This window comes from Gasterosteus aculeatus, chromosome 8, assembly GCF_964276395.1.
Source record: "Gasterosteus aculeatus chromosome 8, fGasAcu3.hap1.1, whole genome shotgun sequence".
In the NCBI taxonomy this organism is placed as follows: Eukaryota; Metazoa; Chordata; class Actinopteri; order Perciformes; family Gasterosteidae; genus Gasterosteus; species Gasterosteus aculeatus.
Window position 1 is genome coordinate 13592683 of NC_135695.1, and position 17631 is coordinate 13610313.

At 43.2% G+C, this 17631-nt stretch overlaps 1 protein-coding gene across 1 annotated transcript in view; it reads right to left on the reverse strand.

The window, feature by feature from the left end:
• nr5a2 (nuclear receptor subfamily 5, group A, member 2) overlaps positions 1 to 17182 on the reverse strand; it is a 57875-nt gene extending 40693 nt beyond the window's left edge. Inside the window, exons 1-4 of the mRNA XM_040184949.2 lie at positions 16432 to 17182; positions 13493 to 13611; positions 10172 to 10313; positions 3208 to 3920 (exon numbers count right to left, since the gene is read on the reverse strand). Of these exons, the coding sequence (XP_040040883.1) occupies positions 3208 to 3920; positions 10172 to 10313; positions 13493 to 13611; positions 16432 to 16513 (1056 nt within the window). The 5' untranslated portion in view covers positions 16514 to 17182. The remainder of the gene's footprint in view (positions 1 to 3207; positions 3921 to 10171; positions 10314 to 13492; positions 13612 to 16431) is intronic.
• Positions 17183 to 17631: the final 449 nt, after the last annotated feature.

A 17631-nucleotide genomic window follows, 5' to 3' on the forward strand; every position in this document is an offset into this window, starting at 1 on the left:
TGTTGTTATTGGTCATTTGCAGCATATTTCAATTTTAGCTGCATATATATATATATATATATATATATATATATATATATATATATATATATATATATATATTGGATTTTTCTATTTCTGCTTCAGTCAGACAAATCTACATGCCTTCCAACAATTGATCTCCTTACAAAGGGATTTTTTCCTTTTTGTTTCATCTTTAAATCAATAAAACTCGGAAAACTAGGCATCGATTTGGCTGCATATATTCATTATGTTTTACTGAAGCTGACGACACACATTTAAATAGTGATACAGTATGAACTCAACAATTAATCACTGCTAAAATACTTTCATTAGCCCTCTACAAACTATGAAACTATGTGCACAATTGTTTTTTAAAGTACCCCAATAGCTGCTGATAACTATGTATCTGTGCACCAACCAAGCTCAAAGATAAGGTTGCGTATTCTAATTTTCTAAGAGATAATCGTATGTTTGAAAAATAAAATTAACATGTTTGGGTTATGTTTTGGCCAAAAATGAATAACCATAAAAAATGTTCATTTCCAACAATAGGATCCGAGGTGTTAGAAATAGCGTCCCTCAAGTTGTACCTTTTCTACAGAGAGGGTGAGAATAAAAGAGGCAACGCGCTGCATTGGAAAACAATGGGGAGAGCTCTTTCGGAGGAACTCCTAATGGTTAATATAAAAGCCCGTGACCGACGCCAACTTATGGAAACTAAATCTTTAAACACCCTTTTGTTGGCAGGCACCTCGCGCGCACCGTACCAGAGAAACGATTCACTTCTTACAGCACTATTAATGGTGAGCGGGCCTGTGCGTTACGTGTGAGCAGTGTCTGTGCCTGAATGTGGGTCTGTGTGTGTGTGTGTGTGTGTATTTATAGCTTCCCACATCGCCACACTACTCCTGTGACAAACCTTTAATTCTACTCTGCATCCTCTCTCTCTGGACCCCCCCACTCCTCCCACCGACCTCACATTTAATAGTCAGATCTGTATTAAAAGGAGATGTCAAAGTTCAGGGGGGTAAAACCATGATATCTTGGGTTCAATGGCACACACACACACACCATATGTAGGAAGCATTTTTGCATGTTTTGTCATGCATGAACGGTACGGGAACATTAGCCTGCATTGACTCCCATGTACGCACACACAGGCACACATGAATAAGCAAAAGGAGACGTATTCACACTGAGATAAAGACCCGATGACACAGGTCCTAGGAGGGGTTCTTCCGTATCATTTGTCGTGTTTGTTACCGTAGTTGTTGAACTAAAAGCGGGCAGCAGAACAGAATAGCAACACATTCACACAAAGTGCACACACAATTGAATATTAAATCTCAGCTGAAAATATAACAATTTGAGGGAGATGTTTCAAAACCAAGAGTGTGTAACAACGATCTCCACAACCCCAGTTCCAATTAGTTCAATATTCGATGGCCCCGCTCGCGGTTTCTCCTCACCATCACTAATACTAAGCCTCGCTAAGCAGTTCTCTCAATATTAACTAATGAGAAACAAGCAAGGAAGGACTTTTTGAATCCCCCTCGTGCTTAAGCAAAGTGGCTCTTTAAAAATACTCAGTTTTATTATGTCTCTCGTTCAAGTGAAATACAATCCCACCTCCCCTGTACCTCGAGCCGTGCAACTGCATTGAGCTCCGGTCATTTTCTACCTTTTGTAACTGGCATCCATCCCAATTACTATTCATTAGGAAAACATAATGACATTTCATTCAGGACCAAAAAAAAAAGGGAGTGACAAACACAAGCGGGGGGAGGTAATTGAATTAGGACGAGGGTGTGATAGTAGAGGGTTCAGAGTGGAGCAAAAATGATCGTTCAAAGTTAATAGGCAAACCCCACACAATTATAGGCCGTGGCCACACCTCACGGCTCGCCTGTGTGCGTCTGTGCGCGTGAACACAAGTGAAGTGCTGCGCACCCCAGTTGAATGCAAATACACATCGCTATTGAAATGTCAATAGCGGGGACGCAGCGTATGCTAAATGTCAACATTTGTTTTTCAAGGACTCTTTTCAATGTTGTAATTGGCTCTGTTTTTGAATGTTAAATGTATCTCATTTTTTTATTTTCCCCTTTTGATAACCAAATACTATGAAATGTTTTGGAGGAAATTTTGCAACACGCCTGTGCCCATTAATATGCAGCTGAGCCTTTGGCAGTGCAGCGCGAAACAAACAGACAAAAGGAGTACGGACAACGGGAAGAAAAACAGGTGAAGCGCAGACTAATCAAACGCCTTTCATGCCGCTCCGAACATTAACCTTCACTCAGAGCAAATGACGCTGCAGGCGCACAGACTCTCCCTTGGGCTCGGTGATGAATAAGCGGGAATTATCACAGTTTTACAGTAAGGTGGTTGATAATGTTCAGTTTGGTACGACTGAGAACACAGTTCAGATTTTGTTGGCTTCATCTACTTTGTAGGTGATAAATACCGAGGGAAAATACCTCAAAAGAATGTCCACCGCAAAAAACTGAAGGTTAAAAAATCTTCAAATGAGCATTTGTTATCACTGTGACTCTATTCGCTTTTTAATAAGCTATTTAGTAAGCTCTATGATCTTTTTTTTTTTCCACCAATATGCTAATAGCCAACATCTCTTACCATCACAGAGTGTGTGCCCACTTAGTTGTGGGGGATGTATCGAGGGGAGACGGGCGGTGTGCAGTTCACATGAAGCCCTCAGACTCGGACCCAGTTAGCAGGAAAAGTGCCTGAAGCTTTTCGTCCCAGTTTTCACAACCCACAGCCAAAATGTGTCACACACAGGGTAAATGTGGCTGGCTGCTGTATTTTGATCAGGCAGTTGGACGGACAGCAGTGGCAGCTAGAAGCACCTCACACACAGACAGGCCTGTGTCCTCTGCATTAGTGTTGAGCTGGCGCATAAAAGAGGAAGATTAAAGGCCTATTGAAGATAAAGGATTGAGTACATGGTGTTCATGAACTGCGTAAAGCGCTCTCAATTATGGATGACGACGTGGGGAAAGAACATTGAAACTAAATTCGAGATGATTTATTGGAGGCCCCGCAGAATATCTGCAACTAGAATTGAAGACTAAAAATAGCAGCATGCTCGTATTAAAAAGGAATGATGGAAATACGGTTGTAATGCCACAAACATTTTCACAAAATCGCCTCCCTCTCGTCTCGTTCATCGTGGACGCCTACCTTGAGTTCTCGAAAGAAGATGCTGCTGCGGGCCCACTCCACGATGGAGAAGAGCGTCTGGTCGGCCATCTTGCACATGAGGCCGAAGGTGTTGAGCTTCTCGTGTTTGCCCCGACTGGCTTGCTCCTGCTGCAGGTACGCCATGATCTTGGCCTGAACCTGTGGCTCGTCTGGCTCACACTTGAGCAGCTCCACGATCAAGTGAGGGAAGCTGGGCGGCGAGCCCGTCTGGTAGGCATCGACGTAGGCGTAGCCCATGATGGACTCCGGCGAGCTGGTGTACGGGTCGGGGTACTCGGACTTGATGGTGCGCGTGCCCTGGAAGTGTCCGTAGGCCGCCTGGTAGCCCTGCAGGCTGCCGGCGTGCGGCGGCATTGCCATGCTGACCGGCGAAGTGACAAACGGACTGCGGTCGTAGTCTGTGGGGGGCAGGGCGTTGGCGTGGTGGTGGTGGTGGTGGTGGTGGTGGTGACCCGTGTGGTGGCCCGGGTGGTGGCTCAGCGGGAGGCCCTTGGACGCGGCCGAGTGGATGTTCTGGATGGCCGAGGAGATGGTGAGGTCGGTGGGCACGGCCTGCATCACCTGAGTCATGGCCTCGATCTTCAGCCCGTTGGCTCGGATCAACGCCTTCTTCTGCTGCTTGAGGGCCCGGTCACGTTTGTACATGGGGCCAAACTTGTTGCGACCCCCGCGCATACGGTCCGCCCGCACAGCTGAGACGGAAAAAAGGACAAGGAGGAAGAGGAAATATTATCTTTAATTCAGGTCATGTTTTTTACTTGAATGCATGCTTGACAGGACGCAGCGTTGTGACCAGGCAAGTCAGGGTTTCATTCAGAGGAGCTTCTTGACCCGCAAGAATGAAAACCACTTTCAGGAGGATTGCAGGTGACTGACTTGAAAATGCTTTTACGGATCAAATCCTTTATATTTTGGCTATGCTGTGAGATTTGTGTGTCTTTGTATGTGTAGGCATGCCGTTATGGAAGTCAACTCATCATTTGGAACTTGTATATAACTTCTGTATATTGGCTTATTTGATGAAATTGCACTTTCTTGTTTCTTGTTCTTCTGAGTTTGTGCCCCTATGGTTGAATTCACTTACTGTAAGTCGCTTTGGATAAAAGCGTCAGCTAAATGACATGTAATGTAATATATCGGGCAAAGGTCTACCTGTGGTGATTACACTTGACATTTACCTATTTACTCGTAAAGCCCACATGTCTGACAGATAAGTGTCGTTACTCATTGACCAAAGACTCAAACTTCTATGCAGCGAGCAGCTAAGTGACCGTTGTACAGCTGTCTCTCTCTCTCTCTCTCTCTCTCTACCACTCGGCAAACTAGATATTTGTATAGATTCACAGAAAGCCTGTTTCCTGAATTCTAAAAATTTTAGCTTATATAGAATATCTAAAAAATGTAAATAGACACTGCATATTAGCAGGAAACTTATTTTCTCAAAAGGCTGAAAAGAGCGACATTAAGCAAATTGTGTGTGTTATTTTCCCGATGAATGGAAGCTGCCTCCCCCCTCAGTGCGGGATCCTGTGGTTAGGATCACACCGGTTCTGTGCCGTGGGTGTTCCTAATGAACGAGACGGGCACGCAGTGGACTACCACGAGGGCCACGTGTGATCTGGCCGACTGCTGCCACGGGGAAGCTGCTCCGCTGGCTCCCAGTGGGGGGGGGGAGCTGGTGTTAATTATTCATACTTAATTATCTCTCTCCCTGACGAGGCTCGCCGAGCCACAGCATGTAACAGACTAACGGCCGTCTGGGAGGCTGTGCAATGGAAGAAAAAAAAAGCGCTCACTAATACTAAAACTGTGGATTGTCAGATATTATTTTCATTCTATTGTGCAAACTTGGTCATAAATAGTAAATAGTCAGATAACGTGAAAAGTCCCCCAGAGGCCACTTCGGCTTACGATGTCTTAACTTATAAATGAAAGAACAGAAGAAGAACAATGAGGGGGGGGGGCAGAGTTTGGGGGTGAGGAGGGGCACACACACACACACACACACACACACTCATACTCTCAGAGCTGCCTTGGGAGTGATTTTAATGACCTCCGTCACAAAAGTGTCTGTGACTGATCTGAGCCGAGGGTTTGAGACGCACGCATACAAACTCACACACTGTCACACACTCACATGATCTCACACACGCGTGCTGACTCTTTCTCGTAAATTCTTAGACAAAAAAAACACGCACGCACGCACACGGGGTTCACGGAGAGAGGGAGACCGTAGCAGGCCAGACGCGAGGCCACCACTCGGAGCCCTGTGCTACGCCGATGGAATGCAATTCATACACGTGCACACAACCGCTTCCCAACATGCTGGAGGTGAACTCCACCGCCCACTCAACGAGGCGCAGAGATCATCACCACCGTTAAATTGATCACACGTAAGAAAAAGAATCAGAGCCGTCTAAAGGATCCATTATACATTATTTTAGGGGGACTTTAACTATTTATGATTGCTCCACAACAGCATGCTGTATTTAATGAGCTGAGAAACTAATAGTTGGCCCTACCGGGAAAACAAAATGAGGCCCTGACTGCTTGCTTGCCTGCCTCGGACCTGGGGACCCACATGATCATGAATATCACACAAACACACAGGGATTCTTTGTCTCTAATTAAACAAGGTGATTTGCATGCATGTAACACAGATTAATATGAAAGGGGGGGGGGCATTTGCCTGAGGTGGAGACTTGTTAATGGGTTTAATGCTATAGCTTCAGCTTATGATGACAAAGTAGTGACACTGCAACTTTAGAAAATTACAAGGTTAAAACAAATTAGTATGGTAGTAAAAGGGTTTAATTCATGGGAAAAGAGAAAAAAAAGCATTGTTATAAAAACAAAGGAGTAAGTTAATTTCCCTTTTATAAAATCCACACTTAAACTGGGTTTCTGTGGTGCAGGGAAAGGGATCTGTATTGATGTTTGTGGTTTGTCTGGCACAAACAACACAAACTGAATAGTTAGCTTGACGTTGACGGCCACCACTGCTGAACACGCAAACAAGAAAGACGGCCACCGAACGAAATGAAACAAACCATCTATCAAAAGCCACCCAAAAGACTACATCGCAGCACACTCGGCTCGATTGACAGGAGCTGTCTGGAAAGTGCAGGAGAGAAACGAGGACCTGGACACATTTTATTTATATATGAACAGAAAGAATTCCAAGGAAAAAAGTTGGGATATATGAGAAAGAAATTGCATTTGTGTGAAAAAGAATTGTTTTGGGGGTATTTCAGGGTTTGGCAGTGAGGCTTTAAGGGCTAAAGCCAGACTGAAAAGTGAAAAAGGAAGAAGGCTGACGCTGTTTTCAATTCCTTTACTGTCCTATTGCACGTCTACACGGAAACGTACTCAGGCACACACACACACATCCGTAAATTCAGAAACTGACCCAACCAAAAATCTTGTTCCTCCTTCCGAAAAGCATCCAGTGCCCCATGTACTCAAACATCCACACACAAACCCTTTACACACTGAAACACATCACACACAAAACAGCCCTCAGCGCTTATATCCTCTGATTTATGGTTGTTTAATATACAGGAATATTAAGCGCGCGGAGGTGAGGATCCCTGTCGACCGCTAGCATATTAATGGGTCCCGCGGAGCCTTGCTGACACCCTGTTTGTCATGTCGGGGCCCCGGCCCCTGCTCCCGACGCGCCCTACCCCATGCACACACATGAATACCTATGATACCTATGCATAAGTAATGGGACAGATCCCTGGCTTCTGCTGCAGGTACTGGGAGGCTGATGGAAGACGAACCAGTGTAAGAAAGATGGAGACAGGGAGTAAATAAAAAGTGGACGGAGGGGGGGAGATACAGGGAAGAATATACAAACACTCGGGTGGTGTTGATGAATTGAGCTGGATGGCTCTTTAGAGGTTTGGCATTTATAAGTAATTGATAAATTTAGATTTGAGCATTTTATAATTGCATAGCAAAAAAAATGTAAACAAAAAGGAAGCGTGTGTGAGTTTAACACAAAATATATCTAAAAAGTAATACTCAAAAAATGTAAAGGAACCAGGAAATATATTAATCAGTCGAGGACAAAAGTTGAACTCCATTCTTAAATATTGCGATGATTAACATTTCCGTGCTTTGCCAGTCATTAACTTACATTGTCAATGGTTATTAAGAAAAAAAATGATTTTTCAGTTGTGCTTGGCTGAATTGCATCTCGCACAGTGAAGACGCAGTGCACAAACACAACTGTTACGCTGCGTCTTTAAGATGATACAAAAGAAAGAAATATTAGGCAGCTCAGTGAAGCATGTGATGCAAGGCAACTCCTGGCGAAGATAAAGAGAAGGCCGCGCCAGTGGGAGCTGTTCGGATACGTCGCGCTTCATCAGCTTTAGTGAATGGCGTGCTAATGGGTCAGACCTTAGTGGGATGTGGCTTTTTTTTTTTCCTTTTCTCAATGAGTCAACACCGAGAGCTGAGACGCTACGTGCGTGTGTGTGTCTGTGTGTGAGCAAATAAGTGCGTTATGGCCTGAGACTGAAAAAGATCAATTACTGGGTTGAACAAGGCTTTAACGACACATATGAAACTTAATGATACAGATATTCATATATTTAACTTTTTTTTTTTTTAAACGCTGATGGCATACAGTTTAAGTGACACCAGGTTAAAGATCACACTTAATTTGAATTAAATTTTGGGGCCAGTGAAGCATTCCTTTGTTATGCAAAGACAAATGTCAGGCTTAATTGACTAATTCATGTAATGAGCTCAAGGTAATATAACTGATTTGTTAGTGATGGGGTAGACGTATTCACATCACCGTTTACTGTGCGTCACTCTGATATGAGTCCGCCTACCGTTTCCAGTTGTTTAGCCGCCTCCCCAAAACTCACGCAAAGACCCACTTTTTTTTTTTTTTACTGCTACCACGCTCACAGCAAAGTGCCAAGACCGCCACAGCGGGTGGCAGACTTACCAACAGACAGGAAGGACACGCAGCAACACAAGAAAGACAAAAATAAACAGTAATCGCATATTTTCTGTCCAGATTTGGACACGATCTCCTCAATGCACATGTTGCTGCAAGCTGCTGTGCAGTGGACTGAAAAGCAATAACAGAGCACACGACCCCAAAAAACTCTTTTCCTCTTTCACCGCTGCTCTACACATTTTTTTTTTTTTTTTAGGTCAAATGACAGCTTTTTCCTCTTGCCTTCTGAACGCCTTTTTGGGCTTCTCATGAATACATGTATGTGTTTACCAGGGCGAGCTGTACTTTGTGTGTGCATAGTGTGTGTGTGTGTTTGTGTTTGTCAGCCTTTCTGTATCGGACGTCTTTACTGCTTGTGGCAGGAGTCGCCCACTGGAGCTTCTGGCCCCTGACAGAGTGCTGCAGGGCCCGTCCTGCCCCCGAGCTGAAAGCTACCACCAGCGAAAGCAATCAAACGCTGCGCGCTGCCCTCCCCGCCCCTGTCAGCTGTGGAATGACAGGCCAGGACATTCTGCCCAGCGGCCATTTACAATTAACTGCAATTAATTACACATCACAAATGGCAGCAAAAAGGAATAGGCCTCAGGAAAGATTTTAGTTAGGCGTCCGTTCCTCTACTTTCACCCTCCTGGGGAATTATTTCTTTAATACATGAACTTTTCTTAATTGTATATGATCTTTCAAGGAGCCTTGGGGAGTGTGAAGAATTTTGTTTAAGCTGAAAGTATATGAACAAAGTACAAAACTTAAATTGCTGTGCTTTTTTAGATTGTGTATGGTAACAGCTTCTCGTGTAACAGAATAACTATAATTATCTTTAGGACCTTTAAATCCCCTCTTTTACATGTATTGAATGATGACCTTCCGGTTACTTGATCCACTCTGAAATGTGTGGTTTCAGAATAAAACTTGTCAACTCGTGTGGAAAATTAGCTGATTTAAAATATTATTTTTGACCATTGAAAGACTTGTACTTGCCCTGCTGTCCTGTCACTTCTGGATAGTTGTGTTTGAGGAAGCTTCTGAGCCACGTTCAAATCAAACAAAGAGGCCTCCGAACGGCCGGCCAAAAGTATCATCATTACCATCCTTGCCCTGCCGCCAAGTTTAATATTTGATCCATTACTCTGTCTGGCAAGTTAAGTGCACAGCAGCTACAATATACCCCCTAACTCCCCCTGACCCCATCTGAAATACTAATAAGCAATGCTGGATTTGGACATTTTCTAGAACAGATATGACTAAGCTGTTCATTGTTAATTGTTTAGATTAATATAATATTTTTCCTCCGTACAGGCAATTATTATGTCATAGCAGGTATCAACCTTTCCTAAATGGTGGACATGTCAATTCGGAAGGAAACTATTTAAATCCAAATTGATCATAGAAGTATATTTCTACAAAAAAAGGTCCAAATAGGTGAATGTGCTAACTGTGTTAAATTGCAGGTCATTGGCAAACACTGTTACTTCACTCAGAGTGTTGAAGCACATTCAGTGGAAATCCAGAAGCAATCAAACTCCAGTATTATTTCAAATGAAAATATTTCAAATACAATTGGATTGTCATATGAAATGTATTTAGAGGTTGAACTACCAAACAGTGGCCTATATAAAATAGTTTAAATCAGCTCCAACTCTAACAACATCTAAATAGTACATCCATTATAAAATAATGACATTATAACGAGTAACACTGGTTACTGCACATCACAGGTTTCACATGAACAACCGTGTGTTCTATCGGAGAGCCTTTGAGCAACACGTACCCTCGTACTTTGGACATCCCGTTCTCCTCCACGCAACAACTAATCGGGTCTTATTTATCTAATTTGAAGAATCCCAAACTTTTGACACTTTGAAACACTGTAAACACTCTGAATTACAGAGTCAAAAACTGAAATATAAGTTCATGTTGGCCAAACACCAGAACCGTAGAAAAGCAAACATGCGGCTTTACCTTCTAGCTTCATGCCAACGGTGAGGCACTTTTGGAAGCGGCAGTACGGGCAGCGCTTCCGCTGGGTCTTGTCGATCTGGCAGCTCTGGTTCTCTATACACGTGTAGCGCTTGTTGTTCTGGACGGTGCGCTTGAAGAAGCCCTGCGGAGAGAACCAATTAAGACGTCAACCCGCTTGACCCCTGCAATGCGATGGTAATTGGCCCATTCACACTCCCAGACAGATGGAGAGGGACGGGCTTAATGGATACAATCGCACATAGGGGGAAGTTTTCAAAGCAACACCACAGTTGATGTTGTGATGCTTTACGGACAGATGCAGAGTAAAGCAGAGCACCAATAAAACACCAATAAAACAAATGTCATTCTTGACTTGGAAAACTCATTTCCCCCAAAAAGTATTAGCAATTAATTTTGACAAAGTCACACGAGGAAATTATTAATGCAGTGGCATTTACACCAACGCTTAATTTAAATGATTTATCATTTTACAAATGAGCAAAACATACCTGCACGCTTAGTGTTTTACCAGCAATTTAAACTGCTTTAGTTTAATTTGTGTTCTGTCTAAAGGATATTGCTGTTCTCGTTAATACTATCTCATCATATTCAGGCAGCAACTACAGAATTTACGGGCAAAGCATCTTTTCATCTCTCCGCTTAATTATTGAAAAATACGAGCAAAGACGTCCAAAAAATCCAATAAATTATATCCATAATTCACAATTCCGGGATTACAGAGATTCATACCTGCAACATGTAATTAATTATAGGCAGTTGCAGTGAAAATCAAACGAGGGAAAGATGGTATTAACTTATTCCAGATCTATAACTGAGGAGGAGAATCCTTAAACCTGGTCCTTAAAAAAAATGAAAAAGAATAAGCCGCTGTCAATATCTCACCAAACCCAAATTTAATTGATAATCTGCATCGCCCGATCCGTCTAAAAAAAATAATGGAAAAAAGCTGCGCTCGATTTTGGATTATTGACTTCTCAGCGCTAAAAAATCCATGATTCAAAGAGAACTTTCTCTCCAATTTTCCATTTAGTGCACAGCATGCGCTATAAATATCTGAACCAAACTGGATGCTCGGAAACCACACAGCATCATGCTTGGAGATTAAGCGAACGACATCCCTGAAAAGCTTTTATTTCACCGGCACGTGAAGACTTTTATATTTGTAAAAAAAAGATTACTGCATACGTTGCAAACTAAGGTCTAATTCTAATTCGATGAAACAGACTTTGGAATTCCATCTCAGAAACGGCTCTGCGTGCACAAAAAGAGCAACCGAGAAACGTTTTGTGCTTCATATCAATACGGGCCAGTAAATCCAAAAGAAGCAGTAGAAACATGATTGACTACTTTTTCTCCCCTTGATCCCCGTCTGCCACGCTTTTCACTTGCTGTATTATGTATTCTGTCTAACTTTGAAATAAAGACAAAATCCCTGGCATTTGTTTTCCTTAAATGTCTTTAGATCTTAAATACATTTTTGATACGTCCCACGTGCCCTTTCACTCTGACCTTGACCTTCTTACTCATTGCTCGCGATACCAGTATTTTAGCATTATTCTTTGGCTCTGTCAGTCTCAGTCTCCCAAAAAGTCCATGAAGCCTATTTCAGTTTATTGTTATTCCAGCAGGTACGATGTGGTACCATGTTTACTTCATAAACAAAGTGAACTCAGTGGTCTGTATGAAGTGGAAGTCATTGGTAGGATTATGATTATGAGTTTAACCATCTTTTTTTCAAAACTGGGGGTCGAATGACATAGGCAGGGATTACAGGGGGTCGAGGGGATTCAAAAAATTACAATATGAAATTTACTCAGTATTATACAAACTGAAGCAAATGTATTTTTATGTTAACAGACAACTAGGAATTAAATGTAGCTGCTTTTTCCCCTGCGTTTTTTTTCAGGGAGCTGAGAAACCTCGGTAATTACACTGGAGATGTATTGTTCTGCCTCACTGACAGCAAGTATTTAATACAGATATGAATCTGCAACTTGTCAACAGACTCGTATATCAGTCTGACGCCGACAATTGCACTGAATAGATGCTTGCATTCTATAGATAATCAATAATGAGCTTCAGGTAATTATCAATATCTCTCATGTTTCAACAAGGATAAGCAGCACTTTTTAAAAGACTTCATCTACATCCTTCATAAATGTACACACACACACACACACACACACACACATCCACACTGAGTCTGAACAGCAACGGAGATGCCACTGACGTCTCCCTTCAAGCGAGGGCTTAGCATCTCAAGGTCATAATATGGGATAACATCTATAACATCTGCTTTGAATAATGACCACATAGGCAAGAAATGTGCGCTGCAGCATCGATACAGTGAGCGGCACTTTTATGCCAAATAGTGTAAACGCAGGGACAGTGGTCTTAGCTTAATTTTTTTGCTGAAAGCTTTACTGGGCCAACCAAAGAACTTGGTTAAAGCCTAATAACTCAGTGTTGAGGAGGACATTAGAAATAGGCAGGATGGGACAAATAGGCCGTTGATGGAACTCCAAAGAATAGCGGCACCGGTTTGCTTCATTATTTACCGGGAAACATGTTGCCGCCAGACAATGCTGCTGTTTAATGAACTTGTGATGAGAGTTTAGACTGCAGGATACAGGCGAGTACAAACAGAGATGCTATTACCCTGTGTGCTCTGCTCCCTGGGTAAAACCTCCTCCTCCACCTCCTGCTTTTGCCGGTTGCCAAAATTGCGACCAATAATAAAAAAAACATCCTTTGCACGCTTTTGAACTCGTGTTTCTTTTCCAAGTTTTGCCGTTTACGTAATCCTCTGACCCTCAACAAAAGGTGTTTACATCAATTGTTGCAATATTTTTTTTTGCCCTTGGCCACTTTGCTTTTGTTTCTTTTTATCTGCAATGTCGAAGAACTGAACAACTACACTCTTTGCAAGTCACACTCGACAACAAATTTGGCTAAATTACATGCATTATCGCAAAAAAATACACCTGCTTTATGAACAGAAGGCTTAATATACTAAAGTAACAGCCGTACAAAAAATGATCCATTGTATTTTAAAGTTGCATAGTACAAACACAGCTGTGTCAGGATTCAAGCCCCAGCAGCACTGCTGAATACACACCATCAAGCCACACTCAGCACCTGTAAACCTAAGACTTCCGTGCACTGCATGCAACTTTTATAATAACAGCAATGGATAGAAACACTATTACCAAACACTGTTTTAAATCATATATTATTCAAGATATCCAAGCAAATAAAATGACTGCAATTGTTGGGAGGGCGGGGAGGGGGGGCACCTACCTTGCAGCTCTCGCAGGTCAGTAGTCCGTAGTGATACCCTGAAACCTTGTCTCCGCACACGGGGCACATCTCGTCCAAATCTTCGTCATAGGTGTAGTCCATCATTTTTAACTGGTGGGCTGAGGATGGTGACACGGACACGCACAAAGTCAGTGCTGAGCAACTTCAACTTGCACCCATCAAGAAGAACCACGCGACGCCACCGGATGACATTCTTTTTTAACTTCGGGTGGACTTGTGCAGGTTTAATTTGAGAAAAGGGGGTGAGGGAAAAGAGGGGGGGGGGGGGTTGGCGATGGATAGTCGGGCGTTGGAGTGAGTTCAAAGGACGACAACTATTAATTTCGTCCCTTCTGCATGTGTTGCGGACAGAAGCAAAAAAAAAGCCTCTCACAAATATGCATCCGTCTAAGTCGTCAAATCGCTGGCGGAAATGGTGAGATATTAGTGTTAAGGATCGGAGGAGAATATGTTACCGCCCACAGACAAATAAAGACACACATACACACAGGAGCCCTTATCTCTGCAGGCGAGGAGAAAAACATACAAAACTTGAGCCAACGCTATTTTCTCTCTAAAAGAATCTCGCAATGCTGAGGGCCAATCGCTGCTTTTGTGTGCAAACGCGCAGGGAAACGTTGCATGTGACTTTCTGCGTGTGCTGGAGAAGAAGAAAAAAAACAGTCCAGGTCTTGAACATGTTTAGACATAGCCGTTTCTTTATATATTTATTTACGCTGATTTGAAAATCCATTTAGTGAAATGAGTGAGATTTCTCAATATCTGCAAATTGCGCCTCTTTTTTTAAGGATTTAACACACTCCGAATCAGGTGTAATTGCGGCGTAGGCCCATCGGTTGCCTCGCGCATTAGAAATACGTGCATTGGTAAGACTGTGTGCGTGTGACAGCGCTTAGCAAACAGTCATGACATTTACAACAGTCGCAAAAGCATTTATGGTTGTAATCATTTTTAAAAAGCAGCCAGTATCAAACGCAAGAACCCTCCGTGGTCGTGGCGCGCTGGGATCCACGCTGCGTGTTCCAGCCGAAGCAACAAGTTCCAAAGAAGCTGCAGGATTTTTTTTCCCGCAGAAGGTCAAAGAAACTCTGTGTCCGAACTTTCTTCTGCCTACGAGCGCATCGGGGAGAACATTTGTTTGGGGCGGTTATGGGGCTGCAGATGTGGGCACGTTTTCATGAAGAGGTTTAACGGTTGCGCAGTGGACGAGGTCAATTGGATAAATTGGTAACATTTATTGGACGCAAATACGGAATATTTCCTTGAAAGAGCCCGTGTGGGTTCAATCCAGATGTTTACTCGCATAGACACGTAAATGATCCACGCTTCTGCTATTTCGATCCATTATAAAAGCACTATTAACCTGGGTTGTGTCCACTACTCTAGAGGAACATCATTTATTTGATGTACATAAGTGACGGAATTCAGTTAGTTGAACCTTCGTGCACCCCTGCTTCAGAAACGACACGCAACCTGCACACGCACGCACACACACACACACACACACACACACACACACACACACACACACACACACACACACACACACACACACACACACACAGTGCGAGCAGTAAAGGTGCAGAAACATACCGGGACAACGCAACCGCTCACCTGCTGACTCTCACCTCGACGGCCACGTGCTTAACCCCCCCCCCAAAAAAAAGCTACAACGTTTGTAGAAAGTCCCGCTGATTCCTAAAAGAAATCCCTCTCTCAGTCCGAGCTACCTGGTTTTTAGCCCTTGCGTAAAAGTAGATAACGAGCTCTCCAAGCAGCCGCTCCTCGACTTGTGCGTGTGTGTTATCAGCGCCTCGTAAACCAGGACCGGGCTAATTGACTGTCCGTTTATGTTGCTGTAAAAGGACGTGTGGGAATGAGGGGGATACGTGCGTTTATCTTGGCAGAGGGGCGAGTCATCCCTTTTTTTCAATGATCGCTGCTTCGTGTGTTTATTTGTATTTATTGTATTATTTCAAAAACAGATCGTACAAATATTTTTTTTAAGAGTAAGTCATAAGTTTTATAAGTATGCCGAATCAGTTTTTTTTCCCCCCAATCAAAGCTGCACATTTTTTTAAATCAAAAACCCAACCTTGCACATTCAAAGATCAAATGATTGACTGAAAAAGATACAAAATAAATTCATCGAAAAAACGATTATATTTGGTGCCCCATTTTAATTTAGTAAAATCTCATTTTGAAAATGCATTCATTTTTGGAAATTTTTGAAAAAACTAAAACTGCAATTTGCTACAAAATATCAATAGTTTTAGTTTCATTTTGACACCATTATAACCATTTTACGATGCCTATCAAGTAGAACACGCTTCTGAGACTAGAGTTCCCTACAGGTCAAATATTGGAAGGGGGCAAATGTTCAGTTCATTTTTTCTTTTTGATAAATCACCAAAACATCAGGCTTAACAAATGTTTGTATCGAAATAACGGGTCAATTTTAGACATTCTACCAAGACGAAGTTAAGTGATTAATTTCAAAAACTACAGATTTATACAAGATAAATACACATCTATTTCGCCGATCGTAAGCACTGGGTACAATCATTGATCACCATAGTACGATACAGTTTGATTTGCATTCATGCTTTCTGACTGTTATCGCAGTAAAGATAGTATCGTAATAAAAAAGCAGAAAATAACACACACCGCAAACAACGATAAGATAAATTCCCACAATCTCAAAAGCGAATGACCTGTTAATACTTAATAATTTATACCTCCGTCATCCTGCAATAAATTGTCTTACCATGGGTCATTTCCCTTGTCCGCAGAAATGTGTTCAGATAAACGCGTGTTCAAAACTTTCCGTGACACGCGCGCCGGGGAACTTCCATTCCGACTACATTCTGTACAAGTGGAAGTGCAGGAGATGGAAACACGCGAATGACAGTTCTTACCTTGCATATTCCTTGGCACGCGCCGTTGTTCTCCATACGATCGACTGAGTCCCAGGGATTCAGTATCGACTTTGGGCAGCATGTCAGCGCCGCCGGCCTTTAAGCTGGAGACTCCGCACCGCTCGGCGGGACGCCTGGACGTGAGAGGGCGGATGTCCCCGCGACCCACTCAAACTGTTCCGAGTGTCTATCGAGCGCTTCTTTGCTTACTTTTAATCTCTTTCCGTCGTCCAATTATCGGACCATGCTGCGAACACGGAGTCTGATTCAAAGGATTCAGACTGACTTCAAACGTCCGGGTTGCATGGCCGGTGCGTATCTGTTTGGATTTAACTTGTGTGGGATTTTTCTCAAGATTGCATTTGCGCGCAGAAGAGGAACCCCAACGCAGGAAGCGGACACGAGGGATACTTTCGACGCCTAAGTCAAGAATAGTTGCGTGGTGATTTTAGGGAATAGGTCGCTTACTCAAAGGAGCCATCCGCAACGCGTCCGGATTGAAATGCGCTGGCGAGTTTCCCTTTTAGCTTCTTCAAAAGTGTGTTTGAGCGCGTCGCCCCTGAAGGTGGAACCCGGCAATGTAAACTTTCAGACTTTAGAATACAAGTACGCGCCACCGGGGCCGCCCCCTCCTGTGCGTAAAGTCGGATTTGGTGTGCCGGTCGAACTGTCTGGAGATGTGCAGACCTCTCCTCCTCCTCCTCCTCCTCCTCCTCCTCCTCCTCGCGGCTTTGTTTACCCCTCTCGGTCCAATCCGGCGCGCATGCGGTCGTCTGACATCATCTTCGGATGATCCAATCACGTGAGGAGACGGGGAAATATCGCCTCTAACCCTCCAGTTCCGTCTCTACCCGAAATTGCAGCTGTTTAATCCCGTTAATGATGGACTTTAAAGGTGGAGGGAGAACAAGCAAATTGATGCAACTGCGTGTAAGCGCAGACACCCCGTGAGCGCACGGAGCGCAAAGGCAGCTCGCGAGGTATGTTGGTTGGAGCGTGTTACAACACGGTCCGCGGCACACGCATGCACACATGCCGAACGCACGATTCTAAAAAATGTGGATCTTTTTTGTTAATACAAATTGTGTCATTATATATATAGATATATACATACTCTCATTATATCGAAATTATGCTCGCAAGCCCTTAAAAAAGTTCCCTTTTGGGTTCGTTTGCTCAATTTACACAGAGGGCAGCAGG